The sequence below is a fragment of the Pelophylax lessonae genome (assembly GCF_965119305.1).
Source record: "Pelophylax lessonae genome assembly, chromosome: 6".
In the NCBI taxonomy this organism is placed as follows: Eukaryota; Metazoa; Chordata; class Amphibia; order Anura; family Ranidae; genus Pelophylax; species Pelophylax lessonae.
In genome coordinates this window covers 174,378,151-174,400,789 of record NC_138773.1, presented here as the reverse complement: position 1 = coordinate 174,400,789, position 22,639 = coordinate 174,378,151, and the positions used below count along the sequence as shown (strand labels likewise).

The 22,639-nt window shown below is 41.2% G+C and overlaps 1 protein-coding gene across 1 annotated transcript in view; it reads left to right on the top strand.

Moving 5' to 3' along the window:
- Window positions 1–22,639, top strand: part of DNAH7 (dynein axonemal heavy chain 7) — a 368,896-nt gene that overhangs the window by 188,561 nt on the left and 157,696 nt on the right. The window contains exons 32-33 of the mRNA XM_082262147.1: window positions 4,699–5,045; window positions 10,072–10,252. Coding sequence (XP_082118273.1) covers window positions 4,699–5,045; window positions 10,072–10,252 — 528 coding nt within the window. The remainder of the gene's footprint in view (window positions 1–4,698; window positions 5,046–10,071; window positions 10,253–22,639) is intronic.

Below are 22,639 nucleotides of genomic sequence, written 5' to 3'. Positions count from 1 at the left end.
TGTGCAGAGAAAAGCAACCAAACTCTTTAGAAGCATGGATAAGCTCAGCTATGAGGAAAGATTAGCTAAACTGAATTTATGAGAAGAGGAGATTAAAGGGGGGGGGGGGAGGTATGATCAACAGGTAAAATGCATAAGTGGCCCATATAGTGAACTTGTTGTAGCATTTTTCACTTTCAGGTCATTGCAGAGGCCATCGGGCCACTCTTTATGCTTTGTTTGTTTTAAATAAGGCCTGGATACATTTCTAAATGCACAAAATATTACTGGATATTAATACTTAGAGGTAATAACACCAGGGATAGTTGATCCAGGGAATATCTAATTGCCTCATGGTGGATTAGGTAGGATTTTCTTTTCCCCACCGGAGCGAATTGGATCATGCTTTATTGTTTTTTTTTTTTTTTTTACCTTCCTCTGGATCAACTGTGGGCATAGGATTTTGTATATGGGGTTTTTCAATATCTTTTTCTTGTTGATTGAACTAGATGGACTAGTGTCTTTTTTCAAACTCATTAATTGTGTTACCCTTTGGATTATAGTCTTTTTTTATTTTCTTTGGATTAACTAGGGTTTAGGGTTCTAAGGTATAATGTAGGACATTATACTAACAGCCTCCATTTTCATAGTCTTAGCTTAACATTTCTGTTGCAGTTGCCCGGGTTTTCCAAAAAAATTTTCGGACTATGACATTTATAGCCTGAAGTTTTGGACAAAACCTTAAAGTCGAACTGCATCACAAATCTTTTTGAAAATGCATTGAAAATCTAACACAAGTTCTAACCTCTCTAACTTTAAAGTGAAACTGCCTTTAAAGAATCATGGGGCTGCTATTGTTGATCTAGTTCTAAAAATGCTAATTGGCTGGATGTTTATACTGACCCACTGGATTTATTACTTTTTTTTTTTTTTTTATTCTGATTTGCAACTGGTATGCACATGAGAAAACCTATCTGCATACTTGTTCTAGGATACTCAAAGTATTGATGTAAAAATATTAGTGACAGAAAACTAGAATTATTAGACAATGGATATAAATGGATTAATGTTTTTTTTTTTCTCAGGACCGGTTTCTTTCAAATACACCAATCAGAAGGTGAACTTTAAGGACATAGGCTAGTCTTTCTCAACCTTTTTACCATGGTGGAACTTTTGAAATAATTTTTAAGCCTAATGGAAACCCTGCTGAATGATTTAATCTACAGCTCATAGCTTAATTTAATTTAATCAGTAAACTGAAGATATAATAATACTAACTAAAAAATCAAGCAATGTGGCAAATCTAGTGTATTAGATATCCATTAGATATGTATTAGATATCCAGAGCAGGTCATTTTCAACACTTGTTTCTTGACTTAAAGCACACATTTTTTTCAATAATGAAGTCATAAAATTGAACAAGTAATATTTATAATAATGACTAGAAAAGAAATGTATCCAGTGAAAATGACAGTGTCCTGTTAGATTGGTAATCAAAAAAGAAATGCCCCATTACACCAATGGCCAGTTGAGTGCCCCTTAACGTTCATGTTCAATGGAGAAATGTCCTTAAATTTTGTGGTTTGTGTAGTGCCCCTTTAAATTGCTGGTCAGGGGAGAAGTGTCCTGTTATATTAAAGATCATTGAAATATTGCCTCCTTACATTGTTGGCTAGTGTCGTTCTTTCTGATATTGTTAGTCAGTGGGAGAAGTGCCTCTTGGCTTGTCTTTAAGAGAAGGATCCCTTCAATTTGGGATCAGTGGAAGAAAGAAGGCATCTACAAAAGATAATTTGGGCCAGTGGTTACTTACTAGACAGATGAAAGAAGAGGTCAAACTGTCTGCCAGAACTATGCAGGCCCAACACATGGCACTACTAAAAAGAGAAAGCAAGAGAAAACATAAAGCATTTTTGGAGCTACAGTAACCAGCTTGCATGCTAGGGCTTGTTCCACAAAGCCAATAACTCTCACAACTAGCGCAGAACAGCCTTGCTATCATCAAGTGAGACTCCAGGCACAGTGTATTTTTAATTGTTGGTTTATTTTTACTTTTATGACTATTAATTATGTTAAATTATTAATTTTTTTGAGGGGAAATTAAACCTTTCCATTTAAATTGTGCTTGCATAAAGACTGGAAACATTCAAAATTGGGAAAGAAAATGGGAGCAAAGGTGGAATTGTTGCCATTTAAACAATGAACCATGTTTCTTGCCCCCCCCCAAAACAAATGACATACCAAATGTGGTGGTGGGGAAAGGTGCTTAACCACTTAAGCCCCGGAAGATTTTACCCCCTTCCTGACCAGGGGGTATTTTGCGATTCAGCACTGCGTGACTTTAACGGACAATTGCACGGTCGTGCGACGCTGTACCTGAACGAATGTGACGTCCTTTTTTTCCCCACAAATAGAGCTTTCTTTTGGTGGTATTTGATCACCTGTGTGATTTTATGATCATGCGCTATAATCAAGAAAAGAGCAACAATTTTGCAAAAATAACAATATTTTTCACATTTTTTTAAATGAAATTCCCCCCCCCCCCAAAAAATGTAAAAATCTAAATTTTTTTTAATTTTTGGCCAATTTGTTTTCTGCTACCTATGTTTGCTAAAAAAAAATGACAATAAGCATATTTTGATTGATTTGCGCAAAAGTTATTGCGTTTACTAACTAAGGGAAAGATGTTTGTCATTTTTGTTGTTTTTTTTTAATGAGTAATGGCGGCGATCTGCGATTTTTTTTGCGGGACTGCGACATTGCGGCGGACAGATCGGACCCTTGACTGACATTTTTGACACTTTTGGGGGTACCAGTAGCATTACTACAGTAATCAGTGCTATACATATGCACTGTTACTGTAAAAATGACACTGGGAGGGAAGGGGTTAACTTTATTGGAGAGGGAGGGGTTAAGTGTGTCCCTAGGGGCGTGTTTCTGTCATTGGATGTGGCTGTGTTTGTAACAGCACAGATCAACGGTCCTACATAGCAGGACCGAGTGATCTGTGCTTTTACACAGGGAAGAATGACAGGCGGCTTTGTTTATATTAGCCGCCTGCCTTTCTCCCTCTCCACCCGACGATCGCTAGTGACCGGCGGACATCGGGTCCGCCGGTCACACGTGCGGGCTTCCTAGTGAACGAGCGGGGGCGGGAGCGTGCCTCCGGCGGCGCGCGCTCGCCCCCTATTGGCTCGCAGGCTAGTGACGTACTGGTACGTCACTTTGCCTGGGAGGGGCTGACCGCCGCCGTATATAGTCGGGTGGCAGCTGGCAAGTGGTTAAAGCGGAATGTCCCCTTTTGGTGGACCTCTTTAAGTGGGTGAATTGCGCTTGTTAATAGACGCCACTTCCTAGTTCAAACGTTTTCTATGTTTAGAGACAGGAGAAGACAAAAGGGTTTCATGGAGGAAAACCATTTATTAAAAATATTCCAACAATTAAACATTTTCACACTCACATTTGTTCGTGCCTAAATCCAGCACTACTTTAAAAAAAAAAAAAAACTAGCTTGTGTTTAGTATCCGCTTTCCTTGCCTGGTGCTATGGATATTCCGTGCAGGGTGACATCAGAGTTCCTAAACTCGCCCTGCCGTAAATGATAACTCTCACAATTGCTTGTGCTCCCATCCAAACTGTCAAGCTGTCAAATAGCTGGTGTTTTAACTGATCACCTGTGCAGCACCATGGCAACTGCAGATCAAAGAGAGGCTAAGATGTAAGCTTCCTTGGCTGTAAAGGATAGGAGGGTTTTGTTTCCCTTTTAAGACCTTCCTCACATGCTTGGGAATTTCTGATTTTCGCTTTGCTCTATATTACTGCTCTTTGAAGCTGGCGCTTACAAACTACTGGATTCTGTTTGCAACTTTATTATAAAAGTTAATGCAATTTTCCATCTTTTGAAGTTTATTTACCATAACTTGTACCTTACATATTACAAATATAATTCCCTTCCATTGCAGATGGTAAACTGCAGAGCTTGTTATGACTCATGTTTTAAGTGGTAATGATAAAAATGGGCATTTTGTAAATATTTCTACTATTAGGTTTCTTCATTCAAGCGTATCCTAACTCAAAAACAAAAATGTAATGCATTGCAGCTTACAGTCCTTAGATGTTGTGGCTGCATTTGTTTTTTTTTTTTATTCAGGCTAGGAACATTTTCAGCAACTACAGAATAACACATTAATCTTGGCAGAAATTAGTCTTTTTCACTTTTTTGTGAGCTGAAAAGACAGCAAATAATCTTATTGTAAACAACTAGTCTCACTAATCCACCATGAGGTCCAGCCTGTGTGACAACCATGGCTGCCTCCAAAGATACAGGGACGAATTGAACATGAAAGGACAGATAGTGTGTTATTTGCAGAACTGCCATGTAAAAATAAAAGGGGAGAAGCCTGAAAAAATGGAAACTAAAGCAGCCACTGCATTTAAGGACTGGTAAACTGCCATGTATTAGTTTTTGTGGGGGCATTTAGATATGCATTAAGGTAATGTTTACTATTGGACATGATAACCTTAATAGATTCTTCATCAAAAAGTGAATCAAAGCCTGAACTACTCTGTGTCAGCCCAAGATTGTGTTACTAAGTAACTGAGGAGTGGTTTGGACATATTTTAGACCTGTAACAACAAATTGAACTTCAGCTAAAGAATTCTACTTGCGAATATTCTGCTTGAAAATTTAAAAGTGTTGATATGTTGTGTTTGATTTAGGACATCACAGTGATGAAGTCTATGAAAAGTCCCCCTGCTGGAGTAAAACTTGTCATGGAGGCAATATGCATACTAAAAGGAGTTAAGCCTGATAAAATACCAGATCCAACTGGTACAGGACGAAAGATTGAAGATTTCTGGGGACCGGCAAAAAGAGTTTTGGGAGATATGAAATTTCTTCAGTCACTTCATGAATATGATAAAGATAACATTCCAGCAGCTTACATGAGCATAATACGAAAACAGTATATTACCAATGCTGAATTTGTTCCAGATAAAATTCGAAATGCATCTACAGCTGCAGAGGGGCTTTGTAAATGGGTGATTGCCATGGATTCATATGACAAGTAAGAATAAATACAAAATGTTGTATTAAATACATGTAGAAACATAGAAATCTTATGGCAGTGGTCTGACTTCTTTTTTTAAACTTGTGTGTCTTAGTATAGATAGACAGGGCCATCTTACCGAATGGGCATGCAGGGAAGTTGCCCGGGGGCCCCACTTGCCCAGGGGGGCTCCACCTGCCCAGCGACCCAGCCCCAGCTAAGCATTAATCCCGATTCCCGTGTGCATCCCGCCGCCGATCTTAGTAGGTGGCAAGTGCCTATCGGCCCTGCGCTGCGGTCAGGCTACTTGGGCAGTGGAGGGGAAGCCCACAACTGCAGGAATGCCTGTCTGCCTCCACGGAAACTGGCACACACAGGACAGTTGAGTCTGACTCCCGTCCGTGTGTGTGTGTTCACAGGACCCAGCCACCGAACTTGGAAGCTGTCTTTAGCCTGGCACTGCTGTACCAATAAATATAGCCTTCTCAATAATTTGCATTTTTATTCTCATTAGTGATTGTGTAGGCAGGGCCCCACTGCACAGCATTGCCTGGGGCCCTTTAATGCTCTTAAGATGGCACTGTAAATAGATCTATGTTTGTCTTAACATGTGGTAAGTCAGTCGATAGTAAGGAGTCACTTACTATCGACTGACTCACTACTTTTGTTGGAAGTCTGTCACAAGAATCAACTACTATTTTGGGAAAAATAATACTTTCTTAGGTTAGTTTTGAATTGTCCTCCTCCTAGTTTGAAGTCATGTCCCTGTGCTGTTTAGCTAAGCTTCGTAATAAAAATACTGCCTGCTTGAATCTTCTTCACCCTTAATATGTAATGTGCTAGACTGGAAGAATCAACATCTAAGCAAAGAAATTGATACTATGAAAATAGCAAGATTGGTGGCGCTAACTTGTAAGCTGTAGACTTCAGAATAAATTATGAAATATTTATTTTGCATCCCAGTGTTCATTATTCTCAAAATCAAGAACACTATTAGCAACGTTAATGAAACAAGACCTGTACTGTGGTCACTATATCTTAAAACCCTGTGTTTTGTTATTTGGGCATATTATTAACTAGTACATTGGTCCTTGGTGCTAGGAGCATGGTATGATTAGCTTTTTGGGCAGGGAATTGAGGATTATAAATAATGTAATTTATAAAGTATTCCAGTTTAACATCTCACTACCTGAATTGGAACATTCAAAGTGACACTAAACAATATCCTGATTATAAGCAATCTATACACATTTGCAACATAATGGCCCTGTAATCTCTTTTTCATGAAATTGTTTCTCATTATGTTTTCTTGCCTCATTGTAACATCTGTGAGCTCTTCTTTTCCCCTGCACTTTTGTTTGTTTGGAAAAAGCAGTGCCGGTTAACTGCGGTCATGTGCAATGCTCTATGCATACTACAGTTCCCACAACCCATAGTTCTTAGTCTATCTCAGGAGCAAGCAACATAGGGTGGCTTCATTCTTACATCCAGTGGGACCATGGAGAATAAATATAGCCACCCTCTAATAGAATGTCCGATCACAGCAGCAAAAACAAAAGAATTTAGAGATTTGGAAGAGGCTCAGAGCAATAGAAAGTACTTTTTGAGTTAAAAATACATACATGAACACAAACGAAATGTCTTTTGTAAGCCAGACTTTAGTGTTATTTAAAGGCCATCCCTAAATTTATTCCTTTAATCAATAATTTGGTTTTAGTTTTGGAAAATGGGACTTTCAATTTCTGTCAGGTACCGTATTTATTACTGATTGTAACCCCATTGTTGTAAATTTTATCTAATTTTCTGTCCCTTATGAGGCCCATGCAAGAAATTATGGGTGCACTTGTCAGTAAAATAGGAAAGTGCAGAAAGCAATGATAACATTATCAGCAGTTACTCTTTTGTACTCCACTAAAATGTGTTTTGTGTATATCTGTGTCCCTGTTGGAGAAATATTCTGCCATTCCCTCCTCTGACTAGAAACAAAGGGAAATTGCTTCCCAGTTGGAACACAGAGGCTGTAACCCTTCCACACTTTATTGAAAACATAAAAATTTTTTCTGGACTTGGGCTTTAACTCTTAATCTCTCTCTGACACTTGACCTAAAATCATAAAGTGTTTTTAAAGTCACATTGTGACTTTGCTGTTACCCCCTTTGATTTATACAGTTATTAAGTACAGTGTATGTATTTTTTTTTTTTAAATGACAAGGCTAAGTACCTTTTCTCACACCGCAGCTGTGCGGTCACGTGATCCCCCTCTGCTCTCCCCGATCTAAGTAAAGAAGCGGGAGGGCTGAGATTCCCCTCTGACATCAGCCAGCCAGCAGAGGGATGCCACGTGACCACACAGTGGCGGTTTGAGAAAAGGTATTGTCATTTAAAAAAAAAAAAAACACACACTGTAGTTAATACATGTTTAAACCAGAGGGGATAAAAGTATTTTTGCTGCAGAATAGTGACAGTAGGGGCGGGGTGGAGATTGGCTCTCACACTGACAGGCAGGGAGGGGGAGAAGGGAGAGACTCAGAGCAGAGAACGTGATGATGGAGGCACGTAAACTGACCACGGTATCATGGCTCAGCAGCCCTGATTACCATGGTCAGCAAACACAGGGGGACACAGGAACAGGCAGGATCAACCAGGTATATTACAACATAGAAGGGACAAATTGCATGGCACAAGCACTGTGCTATAGATCATGCCTAAAGGAACTTAAAGGAATTGGAGCAGAAACTGCGAGCCAGGCCTTCTCTCCAACATCAGTGCCTGACTTCACAAATATGCCACTGGAAGAATGGTCAAACGTTCCCATAGACACACTCCTAAACCTCGTGGACAGTCTTCCCAGAAGAGTTGAAGCTGTTATAGCTGCAAAGGGTGAACCTTACAGACTAACACTGGGATGCCATTAAAGTTCATGTGCGTGTAAAGACAGGTGTCCCAATACTTTTGGTAATATAGTGTATGTCAATATGCATTGCAATAACGTTAACACACAGATGTAATTATGGCCTTAAGGCTGAACTTCAAGCACAATTTTAAATATATTCTTCAGTAGCTACAAAGGATATACATCTTATTTGTGTGCAATAAATGTCTTTACTAACCCAGAGATTACCTTGTAAGGATAGCAGTGACATAATTTCTACCTAGCCTATGCAGAGAGCAGAGCTGTGGGAGGGGTCCAATAGTTCTACCTATCACAGGCTGCCTGTAGAAAACTACAGGGGGAGGGTGTCGACAAGCCCAGTCACCCTGCACAAGGAGAGAAAGGAGCAGTAGTGACTGGTCTTTATTACAGGAAGCTGCTGCACAGAAGAAACATTTCACACTCGATTACAGCACAATCTGAAAGAAATACACAAAGCACACCAAGATTTAGGTAGGAATTAGGGATCGACTGATATTGTTTTTTCTTTGCCGATACCAATATCGTTATTTTGGTCATTGCGTATTGGTATGAGCCGATATTTTTTTTATTTGACAGGTACTCTTGTGGAGGGATCAGGGGGTCTAAAACACCCCCAAACCCCTCCTCTGCACTTAAAAGCACTCAAAATTCCAAGTTTGGCTGTTTTGAGTGCTGTCATTTTTTTTAATCTGGCGCCAGTACCCGGAAGTGATGTCATGACATCACTTCCGGGTTTTTGCATGGAGACCCGATCAGAGCCGAATGCGGCGGCCATGCACGCGTCTCTGGGCAATGGTCTACTACCTGTACTAGCCCCCCGCCCCTAAACACTGACCTGGCTCCTTCCACCAATCCAGCACGGTCCGGGGTGCAGCATTGCTCCTGAACTTTGTGATCTCACAGGAGACACTGAAGGCAGCAGGAGCCATAGAAGTCTGCAGCTGCTAGTCAAACTCCTGTGAGGAGGGAGCAGGGGTGTGGCTTACCGTGACTGTGTGTATCTATAGATATGCACAGCCTGGCTCAGCAGCGCCCCCGCACTGGTGACCCCTTATGACACGGGATACCCAGAGGAAGTAGGAGCAGACAGTGACAGTGGGGGACTCCAGAATAGACGGTAAGGGACCCCTCTGTGGAATATTGATCATTGCATAGGTAGAGTAGGTAAGTACATATTTTTTATTTTAAAGCAAACAAAATATCCTTTAGTGTTACTTTAAACCTTATCTTAACTTTAATAGTTAGAACTAAACTAACAAACTCCTGAATCTAACATTAACCCAACCCTCAAAACTATTTATTAACACTAAACTAACCCCTGCAGTAACCTACTTACTCTGACCTGCCTCTGGAGCAGCAGTGCTAAATCTTAACAGCAAAAAAAAAAAAAAAAAGTGCAATGAAAGCAAATGATCTGTACTTCTTCTGTTAGAAAAGTAACAATTTAAAAAGCCATTTGCCACTGCCTTGCTGACCTACTGTGCATAAGGGAGGTGGGAAGCTCACCTTCTTTGTGTTACAAAGGAACAAGTTTGTCTTTTGAATATCTACATTTACTTAAAGTATTGCATGTTTATTGTTCTCTAGCTCTGTGTGAAAAAAATCACATTAACATTTCGTTATGGATAGAGTGGAGAGGGATTAGAAAGCTTGCCGGTTTGTATTGCTGTCTGTGTCGCCATTAGGGGGATTCACCCTCTCTATTTGTCCTTTTTATAATTGTCATTGAAAGTGAAATAAAATTAAAATCCCAAATTTTGGGTTGTCCCCAGAAAAGTAAGAGAGGAAATCTTCCAATCAGGACATTAGTTCTGGTGACCTGTTAGTACCTAAGGAAATCCCTTAATTTGCAGGGACTTCCTGTTTGTCTTTAGGGCACAAATTTGAAGGGAATCACTGCAATGCAACACACATGGCGAAAAAAATCTGCCAGGGGTACAACCCTCCCTTGCTATATCCAAAATGAAAAAAAAAAAAAAAAAAAAAAAACATTTTGCCTTTTAGTTCTTTAATTTTACTTTTCTTTTTTATTTGCAATACAAATTTTAAGGACCACAATAAAATGTAAATTATGCACCATGTTCTATATATTACCAATATATTTTATATTTACTATTGCTATTACTTTAGAGTGGCCAAGGTAGTGGCACCTAAAAAGGTGAAGCTGAACCAAGCAGAAAGTGAACTGAAGGTTGCTATGGATGGTTTGAGGAAGAAACAAGCAGCTTTGAAGAAGGTACAAGATGAGCTGGCTAACCTTGAGCTGACCCTTGAAGAGAACAAGCAAAAGAAGGCAAATCTTGAGAATGAGGTATTTCAGAGTTCTTTCAATTTAGTAAAAAATGAACGAAATTAAAGAAGCAGCAAAGTTGTTGCCAATAGCAAGGCATTAACTTTGATCTTTCATTTTGTGGAAATATACAAGAGTTCCAAATAGTCAATATGGGCAATGTGATTGTTTCTCTTAGTTTTAATGACTTGTCTCTGTTCCATTTTAACTGCTCACATTCCAACATTCTAATGTGTGCACCATACACCTGTTTATAAAAATTGGAGAAAAAGAAAATGGAGATCAAACATGGGGTTTTTGTATTGTCCAAAATTTATGACCGTTCTTTCTCTTTCATCCCTCGTTTGGCCCTGGCTGGCTCGGCGAATATGGGTAGGCATCATATAGTTTTTCATCTTGGCTGGCATAATAATGACATCATCCTGACAATTATATGTGAAATGCATCAAGAAAGATTATCCCCACTGTCTGCATCAAAGGACTTGGGCATTCAATATGGTGGAAATGTATGATTGGTGATATGTTGCAGGAAGGGAGAATTTGTATAAGGGGGGCAGTTGAATAATATTATGTGTATTGTTTGTACATGTCAGCCTGTAGCCTTTTTATGTTAGTAAAATAAACGTTTCATTTTATACAAAAATGTCTACATTAGTACCTGTTAAAGTCCCCCATTAGTTAATCATTATTGTATTCAGTAATGGATTTTTATTTCAGCAATATTTAAGTCCTAAGGGGCAACACAAGCACCAGACCCTCAAGGCACATATGGCACATCTTTTTGTGAGTCCCGACACCATAACCACCTTTTTTTTCTTCTTTCTTAGCATGTCACTTATGCATGTCCCCGCCTGCTGACCCGCCCTCCACCTGTCAGACCTGTAGCACAGACCCAAGAAGGAGTGTTGGAGTACTTTCCTTGTCTTTGTGCTACAGGTCTGATAGGCAGCTGGTAGGTGAGGACAGAAGCCAGCAGCTGCATAAATGATATGATGAAGAAAAATAAATGGAGGATTACAACATGGTTAACGTGCTGGGTATGGGATTGTGCTGGGCGTGGGGATATTGGAAGTAAAGGAATTATTTTCTTGAGATGCACTCTGTGTGTTGGTTACTCCTGACCCCTGAATTCTGCATGTTAATTACTCCTAACCCCTGCACTTTGTGCTCTAGAAACTTCTAACCCCTGCACTCTGTATGATTCCTGATCCCTGAGCTCTGTGCAATACATACTCCTGACCTCTGAATGCTGCTCATTACTTACTCCTGACATTTGCACACTGTGCATTACTTACTCCTGACCTCTGCACTTTATGCATTACTTCCACCTGACCCCTGCACTCTTTAATACTTACGCCTGACCTTTGTACTTATTCCTAATTTTGAACTCTAAGCTTTACACAATCCTGACCTCTCTGCTCCTTGTGCGTTTTGCACTTAGGACCCATGCTTGCTGTACATTATTTATTCTTGACCTCTGCACTCTGTGCATTACTTTACTTCTGGCCTACGCATTACTACAAAACTTTTGACCTCCTGTGTGTTATTTTCTTCTGACCCCTGCATTCTGTGTTTCTTATTCCTAGCCTATGCATTCTGTGCGTTATGCACTGCTGACCTCTGCACTCTTTGTGTTACTTACACTTGAACTCTTCGCCCTGTCTATTATGTACTCCTGACCTCTGTCTGTGTGCTATGCACTCTTTGCGTTACTTACTTTTGACCACTGGGCTCTGTGTTCCATACTCCTGACACTTGCATTCTGTGTACCATGCTCCTGATGACTTCTCCCTGTGCAACGCTGATCCCTGCACTCTGTGCATTACACACTCCTGACCCCTGCATGTTACCTATTCTTGACCTCTACACTCTGTGCCTTACTTACTCCTGTCCCATGCACTCTGTGCATTACAAACTTCTGACCTCTACAGTTAAGGCATTACAAACTCATGACTCGTTAACTGTTTGCGTTACTCACTTCTGAACCTTGCATTCTGTACTTTACTTATTTACGACCCATGCATTCTGTATGTTACCTACTCCAGACCCCTGAATTCTGCCCATTACACACTCCTGATTCCTGTACTCTGTGTTGCGCACTCCTGTCTCATGTACTCCCTGAGTTACTTACTTTTGACTGCTGCGCTCTGTGTTACTTAGTCCTGACTCTTGCATTCTGTGTGTCATGCACTCGTGACCTCTTCACCTCTGGCCCTGATTCCCCACACTTTGTCCGTTAAACACTCTTGACCCCTGCATGTTACCTACTCTTGACCTCTGCACTCTGGGCCTTTTTTACTTCTGACCCCTGCACTTTGTGCATTAATTCTGACTCCTGCACTATGTGTGTTTCTCACTCTTTGCATTACCCTGTGCTTTACTTATTTTTGGCCCATGTATTCTGTATGTTACTTACTCCTGACCCCTGAATTCTGTGCATTACACACTCCTGACCCTTGCACTTTGTGTGTTGTGCACTCCTGAAACATGCACTTTCTGCATTTCTTGCTCCCGACGTCTGCATTTTGTGCTTTACTCATGACCCCTGCACTCTCTGCATTACACTTCTGACTCCTGACCTCTGCATTGAGTGCATTACTCAATCTTGACCTCTGCACTCTGTGCCTTACTTACCCTGGACTGCTGCAGTTTGTGCATTACTTTCTCCTTACATTTGCACTGCGTGTGTTACTTACTCCCGACCTCTGTGCTTTGTGTACTCCGGATCCCTGCACTATGTGCATTATTTACTCTTGACCTGTGGACTTTGTGCAATGCCTACACATGACAACTGCACTCCGTGCATGTGCATTACTTACTTCAGTCCACTACACACTTCTGACCCCTACATTTTGTGTTTTACATATTCCTGATCTCTGCACTTCCTAATCTGTGTGTTACACACCCATGATTCCTGCACTATTTGCGGTACAAATCCCTGACCCTTGCACTCTATGTTTTACTTGCTTTTGACCCCTGCATCTGTATGTTATGTACCCCTGACCTCTGCATGTGTGCATTATGCACTCCTGAGCCCTGTGCTCTGTGCATTACATACATCCGACCACGGCCCTCCATACATTGTTTACATCTGATCCCTGCATTCTGTGCATCACACATTTCTGAGCTTATCACTCTGCAGGTTACATACTATTGACTTCTGCACTATGTGCAATGCTACAGACCTCTGCACTCCATGCATTACTTACTCATGTTTGTTCATGTTACAGTATAAATATATATATATACTGTATATATATATATATATATATATATATATATATATATACTGTATCTTCAACATTTTATTGGGTTGTTATCTAAGTAATGCACATGAAACTTGATTATTATTTTTTTTAGACTTCATTAGCTGAGTTGAAAGTAATTTTATTTATATATTTAACCGCTCTCATCTGAGATCACCATAAAAATTACAGAAGATAAAAAGCAATAACCATTAATTGCTGGTAAATTAAATGTTTTGATCTGCAGTTGAGCATTGACTTTCTCAGCTGATGGTAGATCTGTCTAGCATCAGCTGTCTTATGTTTGTTGTCCTTCTAATATACAATATCTATTTTTTTTGTACTTAGCAGACCATAGTGTGTTGACTGCTTTATACAAATGACATTCGGGGGTCTGAAGCTCACAAATTAGCTGGCATTAATTATGTTGCTTTGCAGGGTGAGAATTTATGAGCTTCAATAAACAAGGGTATTTGCATCAAAGGCTTTGTGTTCCATATTTCTAGCAGCTAGCTCGGGTACTGTTCAAGTTAATGATGTTTTCCCTTTGTCTCTGTAATTTCTTTTTATAATCATCTGTACTGTGCTGTGATTGTTGCAAACACATATTAAAATTTATAGAACTGATTTAATCGTTTTAGTAATCACATCTCGTTAGTTCATAACATATTATTTTAAACTCTTTATTTTTTTAGTTGTTTGGATAAAGCTGTAACATAGTTACATACTTCTCAAGTACACGCTTGCACATTGTAGCTGAACTGGAAGAAATTAGCAACCAACTTAGATGCAAAACTGTAGTTCCTCATTTATCAGTGTATTCAACAAAATGTTGTGTATTCTCTGACACCTGTATCTGAAGATCTTGGCAGCCAACTGAGGGCAATTTTACAAAGGCATGAAACATATTTAGCACTGCAGATGAGACAGATTTCCACTGAAAACCCTCAAATATAATTAATGGTCAGAGGCAGGTTTTATTTTGTTGCAATGCAACTTGCAATCTTTAAAATCTTTACAAATATTTAAAGTAATTGTAAATGTACATTTATTTTTAATCACTTCAGCCCTGGAAGGTTATTCCTCCTTTAATGACCAGGCTTTTTTTGCGATACAGCACTGTGTAACTTTAAATGACAATTGCGCGGTCATGCGACGCCGTACCCAAATACAGTTGATGACCTTTTTTCCCCACAAAACTATCTTTTGGTGGTATTTGATCACCTCTGGTTTTTATTTTTTGCGCTATAAACAAAAAAAGAGCAACAATATTTTTTACTTTCTGCTATAAAACACATCCAATAAAAAATGTTTTTTTAGAAATATTCAAAATTTTAATTTCTTTATCAGTTTAGGCCAATATGTATTCTGCTACATATTTTTGGTAAAAAAAATTCCAATAAGCATATATTGATTGGTTTGCACAAAAGTTATTGCATCTACAAACTATGGATAATTTATATGTCATTTTTATTTATTTATTTATTTATTACTAGTATTATGATCAGAGATTTTTAGCGGGACTGCGACATTGCGGTGGACAAATTGGACACCTAACTGACACTTTTGACACTTGTGAGGACCAGTGACATTATTACAGTGATCAGTGCTAAAATAATGCACTGTTACTGTACTACTGTTACTACTACTGTATGACACTGACAGGGAAGGGGTTAACATCAGGGGCGATCCAAGGGTTAAATGTGTCCCTAGGGGGTGCATACTAACTGTGTGGGGGTTTCTCTAACTAGGGGAAGACAGAGATCCGTATTCCTGTTTAGCAGGAATACAAGATCTCTCTCTTCTCCCCTATCAGAACAGCGATCTGCCTTGTTTACGTAGGCAAATTGCCATTCTGCCTGTCTCGAGAACTATCGCGGGTGGCCATGGGACATCGGGTCCACCGGACTTGCTGATTGGCTCTCCCTCTGTCAACTCAGCGCGCGATCGCACCTCCAGCGCAGCATGGGCGCCCCCTAGTGGCTATTGAACGAAATGACGTACAGGTACGTGATTTTGTGCAATAGAGCCGACCTGCCAGGGTACATGTACATTAGGCAGTCGGCAAGTGATTAAAATACCAAACATGCTTTACTTACCTTCTCTGTACAATGGTTTTCCACAAAGCAGCCCTGATTCTCCTCTTCTGGGGTCCACTACTGACACTCCTGGCTTCTAAGCCTTCCAAGTACCCCCCAGCAAAGGGGGTATTCATGTGTGCTGGATCCCAAGCCACACGGTGTGTGTCTATTGACACACAGTGGCTCCTGCTGCTCTCACTGCTTCCAGTGAGGAGGGAGCAAGTGAGCAGATCTTAAAAAGGTTTCATTTTACCTTTAAAGATGTTGTACAACTCAGAAAAAAAAGTATGCATCGCATACTAGCTCATTATGAAATACTTACTTTAGAACGAAGCCCCCACAGTGCCACCCGCTCACTGGAAACACAGCCGACATGTTCAGCTGTCTTCGGGTTCACGTCCTCCCGCCATCTGAATGGCCGGAGCCGTGATGATGTCACTCTGCACATGCACGGGCGGCCATTCCTTCAGAGCGCATGCGTCGATGACGTAATCGGCTTCAAATCTTTCAAGTTTAGGAGATATGTACAGTACCTATAGGTAAGCCCTAATATAGGCTTACCTATAGGTACAAACACTACCTGGGGGTTTACAAAGACTTTAATGATTGCATTTAAGTAAAACACCTTTAGCCTTTACCACCACTTTAACTACTGTTCCTGTTTGACTTTGTCTTGCTGTGGGATAGAATCAATTAATTCCCCTCTTTGTTACCCAGAACATCCAAGTCAGTGTTGGTGTTTGTTTTCAGATTGCACTGAAATAAACAGCAGCTGGGATCTATCTAGTTACTATCTGCATCAAAAGCATACGTTTCCTTTTTTAAATTAGTCAAGGTGTGTATTTAAGATGGCGATTAAATGTGGGTGAATATTTTAGGAACCTAATTTCATTGCTAAAATAGAACAAGAAGTTGTGTTAATGTGTTGCAAGGCTGTTATCAGCCTTGCATTCGCTATAATTAGCATTGAAGGAGTTTATTTTCTGTAATGTAGACTTTAGTCTGAACATTAAGCTATTTATACAGTAAATAGGGTTTGAGAAGCTGAAGAGACAAAAGCACGATAGCAAAAGAACAAACCTATATGCCAGTAGTGGTAAACTTTCATGTTTTGCAGGCTTTAAAGTGGAACTATAGGCAAACCATTTTTGTTTTCATTTTGGATAGAGTAAGGGAAGGTTATATCTCCTATAAGGTTTATTTTGGCCATCTTTGTCCAATTGGGGAGATTTACCTTCACTTCCTGACCCATAGCCAAATAGGAAGTGAGAGGAAATCCCTACAAATTCAGGGAATCTCCTGGGGACCCCCAGGTTACCAGAACTAGTGTCCCCATTGGAAGATTTCCCCTCTATTACTTTCTTAGGGACGACCCAAAGTTTGGGATTTTCTTTTACCTTCACTTTCAAGGATAACCGTAAACAGGACAAATAGGATTAATTTCCCTAGCGGGGGCACAGACCGCAGTACAAACCTCTCTACTCTATCCAAAACTAAAAGAAAATGTTTGACTTTAGTTATACTTTAAAGTCTAATTTCAGTTAGCATGTTAGTTTCATAATGTCATTGCAGTGACTGGTGGACATTTTTACTAGAATGTTCTCTACCAAGCACTGCAAAGATATTATGATGGATCAGTATTCAACTTGGCCCTATATTGATTATCTGCTGAGTTTATGATGCATTTATGTGCAGTACTGTGTATTTTGGACTTGGACTGTACCCTACACACTTGATGCTAGTTACCCATTGTTGCAATTTATTTTCTAGTACCGTTTTTTTTTTTGTTTTTTTTTTAACAAAGGTTTAGGCTGTAATTACACTTTATAAAACTACCTCCTATTAGTTTTTCACACTGTGGACCACCAATAGTAGTGATGCTACATACAGGAAGTCAATATTTGTCATTTGTATGGTGCTATTCACTGCAGCGAGACCAAGGAACATAGAGTCAATTTTATTTTTGTGCTGCAAGGACAGGAGGGAGTGATGTTGCAAGCACAGGGGCATCTATGTCAAAGCTAGAACATTGCAGACTGTCTGTCCAAAAATGGGGTTATATTTGTGAAGGATGTGCCTTTTATTTACTTTTCTTTATCATCCATTGAGGGGCACGGTAATTGTAGACAAATGAGTTACACTGCTGTCTTCAGCTGACCTGAGACACTTTCAAGCCTAAAACTTTAAAGTAATTGTAAACCTTTACATGTACCCAGTGAAGTGACTAGTCTCAGATGAAACACAGAAAAGAAACAGATCCTCCAACATAAGTTGTACTCTTTTATCTGCTGTATTATTTTCTCTACAGCAGTTCAAAGTACAGAATTTTATACAGATTTAGACAGCTTGTCTGAGTTTTTAGAAAGCAGAGGGCGGGGAGGATAAGTTACACTCTGCAGAGCTTAGGAGTCCTGATTGGAGGGAAGGGACAGACCCCCTTCACACAGCACACAGGAACAGGAAAACTCTTCAAAAGTGACTCATGCAGATCGCAGAGGAACATGGCAGCAATCTGAAATGACACTTAATGCTCTGGATTGAGACAAGTACACAATATAGAGTGCTATGCTTTGTTCATATTTACATAGACATATACAATTTTTATAGAAAATTACTTAGAATCCCCAAACATTTTATTTATGTATATATTGCAGAAGTCCTAGAGAAATAAACAGCGAGTGTTGCAATTTTTTATGTCACATGGTATTTGTGCAGCATTTTTTTTTTAACACAATTTTTTGGAAAAAAAAATCACTTTAATTTTTGGTACAACATAAAAGTTGTTTTTTACAGTGGGTAAATAGATACCAAACATTTCATGTTTTAAAAATTGTGTATGCCCATGGAACAGCAAGCTAGCATTATTGCGCTCTCTATGACATTTGTACAAAAAGGGTAATGGTCTGGCTTCTTCCAGAGCACTCCTCCATCCCTAAGTATAAATCAAAGCAAGAAAAATGGCCCGTGGGACTTTATATGAGGTCGTGCTCAGTGGCTGGAAATAATGACATGAACAGTATATGAATAAAAACAGCATAACATTTAATTGCATTATAAACAAACATGGCAATATATGCTCAAGAACACATGATATAGCTCAAAGGCTCAAATATGAATGGCATATGACATGAATGATACATTCACAACTTTTTTGATATGCATCTTGGTGTATCCTCTTGATGAAAAATACCATATTTGATACTGTTAGAATGTACATTGTGGTCTGACGCATTTCGGGAGCAACATCTCCCTTCCTCAGAGACCAATACGTTCAAGGTATCTCTATGGAAAATAATAATATGTTAAAGTCTACAGTAGGTATGGAATTGGAATAAAAGAGTTCAATCAAAAGATGGGAGCTAAAAGGAGTACTATATACTCACAACTCAACGGAGCTCAAATAGCAAAAAATACACTCCTGTATGGCAGCGGTGCATATCGTCTCACCCGGGAACTGAAGGGTCCCAGTATGACAGCAGCCAGAGAGGGGGGGTCCATGGCAGGCAAGTGTGTGTGTGAAGGGGGTCCTTCCATACCTATTGTGTATATATAAGTAACAAAGTGTTCAAGGTGTAGCGTGTAGGCTACCAATAATTGAAAGGCATATGTGATATTATATCAGGTAGGAAGGGGTGGTGTAATAGATATGCGAGGAGAGGGAAGTGAACAAGTGGGGGTGAGGAAAGTGGGGGGGGGGGGGGAAAGGAAAAGAAGAAGAAAGGGAGGAAGGAATTGGGGAGAGGAGAGAGGGATGGGAAGGAAGGGAAGGAAGGAGGGGGGGAAAAAGAAGAGAGGAAAGGGAAAGGAAAGGGGGAGAGGGGGGGGAAAGAAAGGCGGGAGGGGGGGAGGAAGGAATGGGGAAGAGGGAAAGGGGAAGGGGGGAGGGAGGCTAGGGGGGGGATGGGGAGGAAGGGAAGGAGAGAGGGGGAAAGAGGAGGGAAGAGGGGGGAAGGGAGGAAAGAGAGGGGAAAATAAGGGGGGGGGGAAGAAGAGGGAAGAGGGGAAGCCCAGAGCCATGAGGTGATAACAGAGGATAAAGTGGTAGTGTATGACAGGGGTGAGATGATGTGAGGAAAATGAGTGAATGAAGGGTCAAAGTGAAGTGCTTGGCTGTGAAAGGTGGGTGAAGGAAGAAGGTGAAACCGTGGGGGGAATGGTGGGGGAAGGGGTCGGTGGCTCACCTGTCGGGTATCTCCATGGCTGACAGCAAAAGAGGGACCCTAACGTCATGTCGCGGGTGTATGCAGATCTATCAGAGCCTGAGCAACTGTGATCGCATGTAGGAGAGGAACGCTGGGATGTGGACCTCTCCGTCCCGCAGATATGACGGCACGCAGCAGCGTGGGCACGTCAGTAGGGATACCGACGTGCGGCGCTGGAGGTGCGGCATGACGCCGATGTAAGGGTGGACCCGCTCCTCCCAGTGGGGGGGAGGGACGGGGACAGCAAGGGAGGCGGGGCCTCCCTCTTTATACATCGCAGCTCCCAGGAAATAGGCTGAACACCACCTGATACAAGGAGCCAGTGTGTCAAAAAACTATTAGTACCACATTGATAGTATAAAAAAGAGGACTCTATAGTAGTGAGATGTTGCCTACTAAAAGCAGAAGAAAAAAGGAATTTGTATGTATATAACTTATAATATAACAACAATGAAAATAAGGCGACAAAGATACAGAGGGGGGGGGCCACCAAGATTGCATTATTAGCCGGGAGGAAACCAGATCATTGATGGGCACAATGGGTGTCTTCCACCCTGAATATAAGTACAAAAAGGGTAATGTTCTGGCTTCTTCCAGAGCACTCCTCCATCCCTAAATATAAATCATAGCAAGAAAAATGGCCCGTGGGACTTTATATGAGGTCGTGCTCAGTGGCTGGAAATAATGACATGCACAGTATATGAATAAAAACAGCATAACATTTAATTGCATTATAAACAAACATGGCAATATATGCTCAAGAACACATGATATAGCTCAAAGGCTCAAATATGAATGGCATATGACATGAATGATACATTCACAACTTTTTTGATATGCATCTTGGTGTATCCTCTTGATGAAAAATACCATATTTGATACTGTTAGAATGTACATTGTGGACTGACGCGTTTCGGGAGCAACATCTCCCTTCCTCAGAGACCAATACGTTCAAGGTATCTCTATGGAAAATAATAATATGTTAAAGTCTACAGTAGGTATGGAATTGGAATAAAAGAGTTCAATCAAAAGATGGGAGCTAAAAGGAGTACTATATACTCACAACTCAACGGAGCTCAAATAGCAAAAAATACACTCCTGTATGGCAGCGGTGCATCTCGTCTCACCCGGGAACTGAAGGGTCCCAGTATGACAGCAGCCAGAGAGGGGGGGTCCATGGCAGGCAAGTGTGTGTGTGAAGGGGGTCCTTCCATACCTATTGTGTATATATAAGTAACAAAGTGTTCAAGGTGTAGCGTGTAGGCTACCAATAATTGAAAGGCATATGTGATATTATATCAGGTAGGAAGGGGTGGTGTAATAGATATGCGAGGAGAGGGAAGTGAACAAGTGGGGGTGAGGAAAGTGGGGGGGGGGAAGGAAAAGGAAAAGAAGAAGAAAGGGAGGAAGGAATTGGGGAGAGGAGAGAGGGATGGGAAGGAAGGGAAGGAAGGAGGGGGGAAGAAGAAGAGAGGAAAGGGAAAGGAAAGGGGGAGAGGGGGGGAAAGAAAGGCGGGAGGGGGGGAGGAAGGAATGGGGAAGAGGGAAAGGGGGAGGGAGGCTAGGGGGGGGATGGTGAGGAAGGGAAGGAGAGAGGGGGAAAGAGGAGGGAAGAGGGGGAAGGGAGGAAAGAGAGGGGAAAATAAGGGGGGGGAAGAAGAGGGAAGAGGGGAAGCCCAGAGCCATGAGGTGATAACAGAGGATAAAGTGGTAGTGTATGACAGGGGTGAGATGATGTGAGGAAAATGAGTGAATGAAGGGTCAAAGGGAAGTGCTTGGCTGTGAAAGGTGGGTGAAGGAAGAAGGTGAAACCGTGGGGGGAATGGTGGGGGAAGGGGTCCTTCGGCTCACCTGTCGGGTATCTCCATGGCTGACAGCAAAAGAGGGACCCTAACGTCATGTCGCGGGTGTATGCAGATCTATCAGAGCCTGAGCAACTGTGATCGCATGTAGGAGAGGAACGCTGGGATGCGGACTTCTCCGTCCCGCAGATATGACGGCACGCAGCAGTGTGGGCACGTCAGTAGGGATACCGACGTGCGGCGCTGGAGGTGCGGCATGACGCCGATGTAAGGGTGGACCCGCTCCTCCCAGTGGGGGGGAGGGACGGGGACAGCAAGGGAGGCGGGGCCTCCCTCTTTATACATCGCAGCTCCCGGGAAATAGGCTGAACACCACCTGATACAAGGAGCCAGTGTGTCAAAAAACTATTAGTACCACACTGATAGTATAAAAAAGAGGACTCTATAGTAGTGAGATGTTGCCTACTAAAAGCAGAAGAAAAAAGGAATTTGTATGTATATAACTTATAATATAACAACAATGAAAATAAGGCGACAAAGATACAGAGGGGGGGCCACCAAGATTGCATTATTAGCCGGGAGGAAACCAGATCATTGATGGGCACAATGGGTGTCTTCCACCCTGAAAAGTCCTCTTTTTTATACTGGAAGTGACTGAATCCTCATCGCTTCTGGTTTCTGAGGACACACAGTGGGAGAAGCCACATCCATTCCTCTCACTGTGTCTCAGGAACCAGATGCCACCGGTCACATCCTTGCTGGGCTCCCTGTTTGCCCGTTAGAGCCCGGAAAAGGCAGCGAAATGAAGGGGGCCCTCTTCCACCATCTGTAAAAGTAATCCATCTGCTTTTTAGCTGCTCAGAATACTTGTACCAGCCCCAGAATTGCTGGCTGAAAAAAATGACCAACAACCAAAAAAGTACCAATACGTCCCTAGTTAGCAAGTGGGTAAGCCAGCCTATAGAACAACCCCACCTCCAACTGTCATGCCTTATTTTTTGCTTGCCATAGGAGATTGGACAACGCTAGCTATACATGTTTATCCAAAATTCCATATTTTTATAATTTTTTCATTATT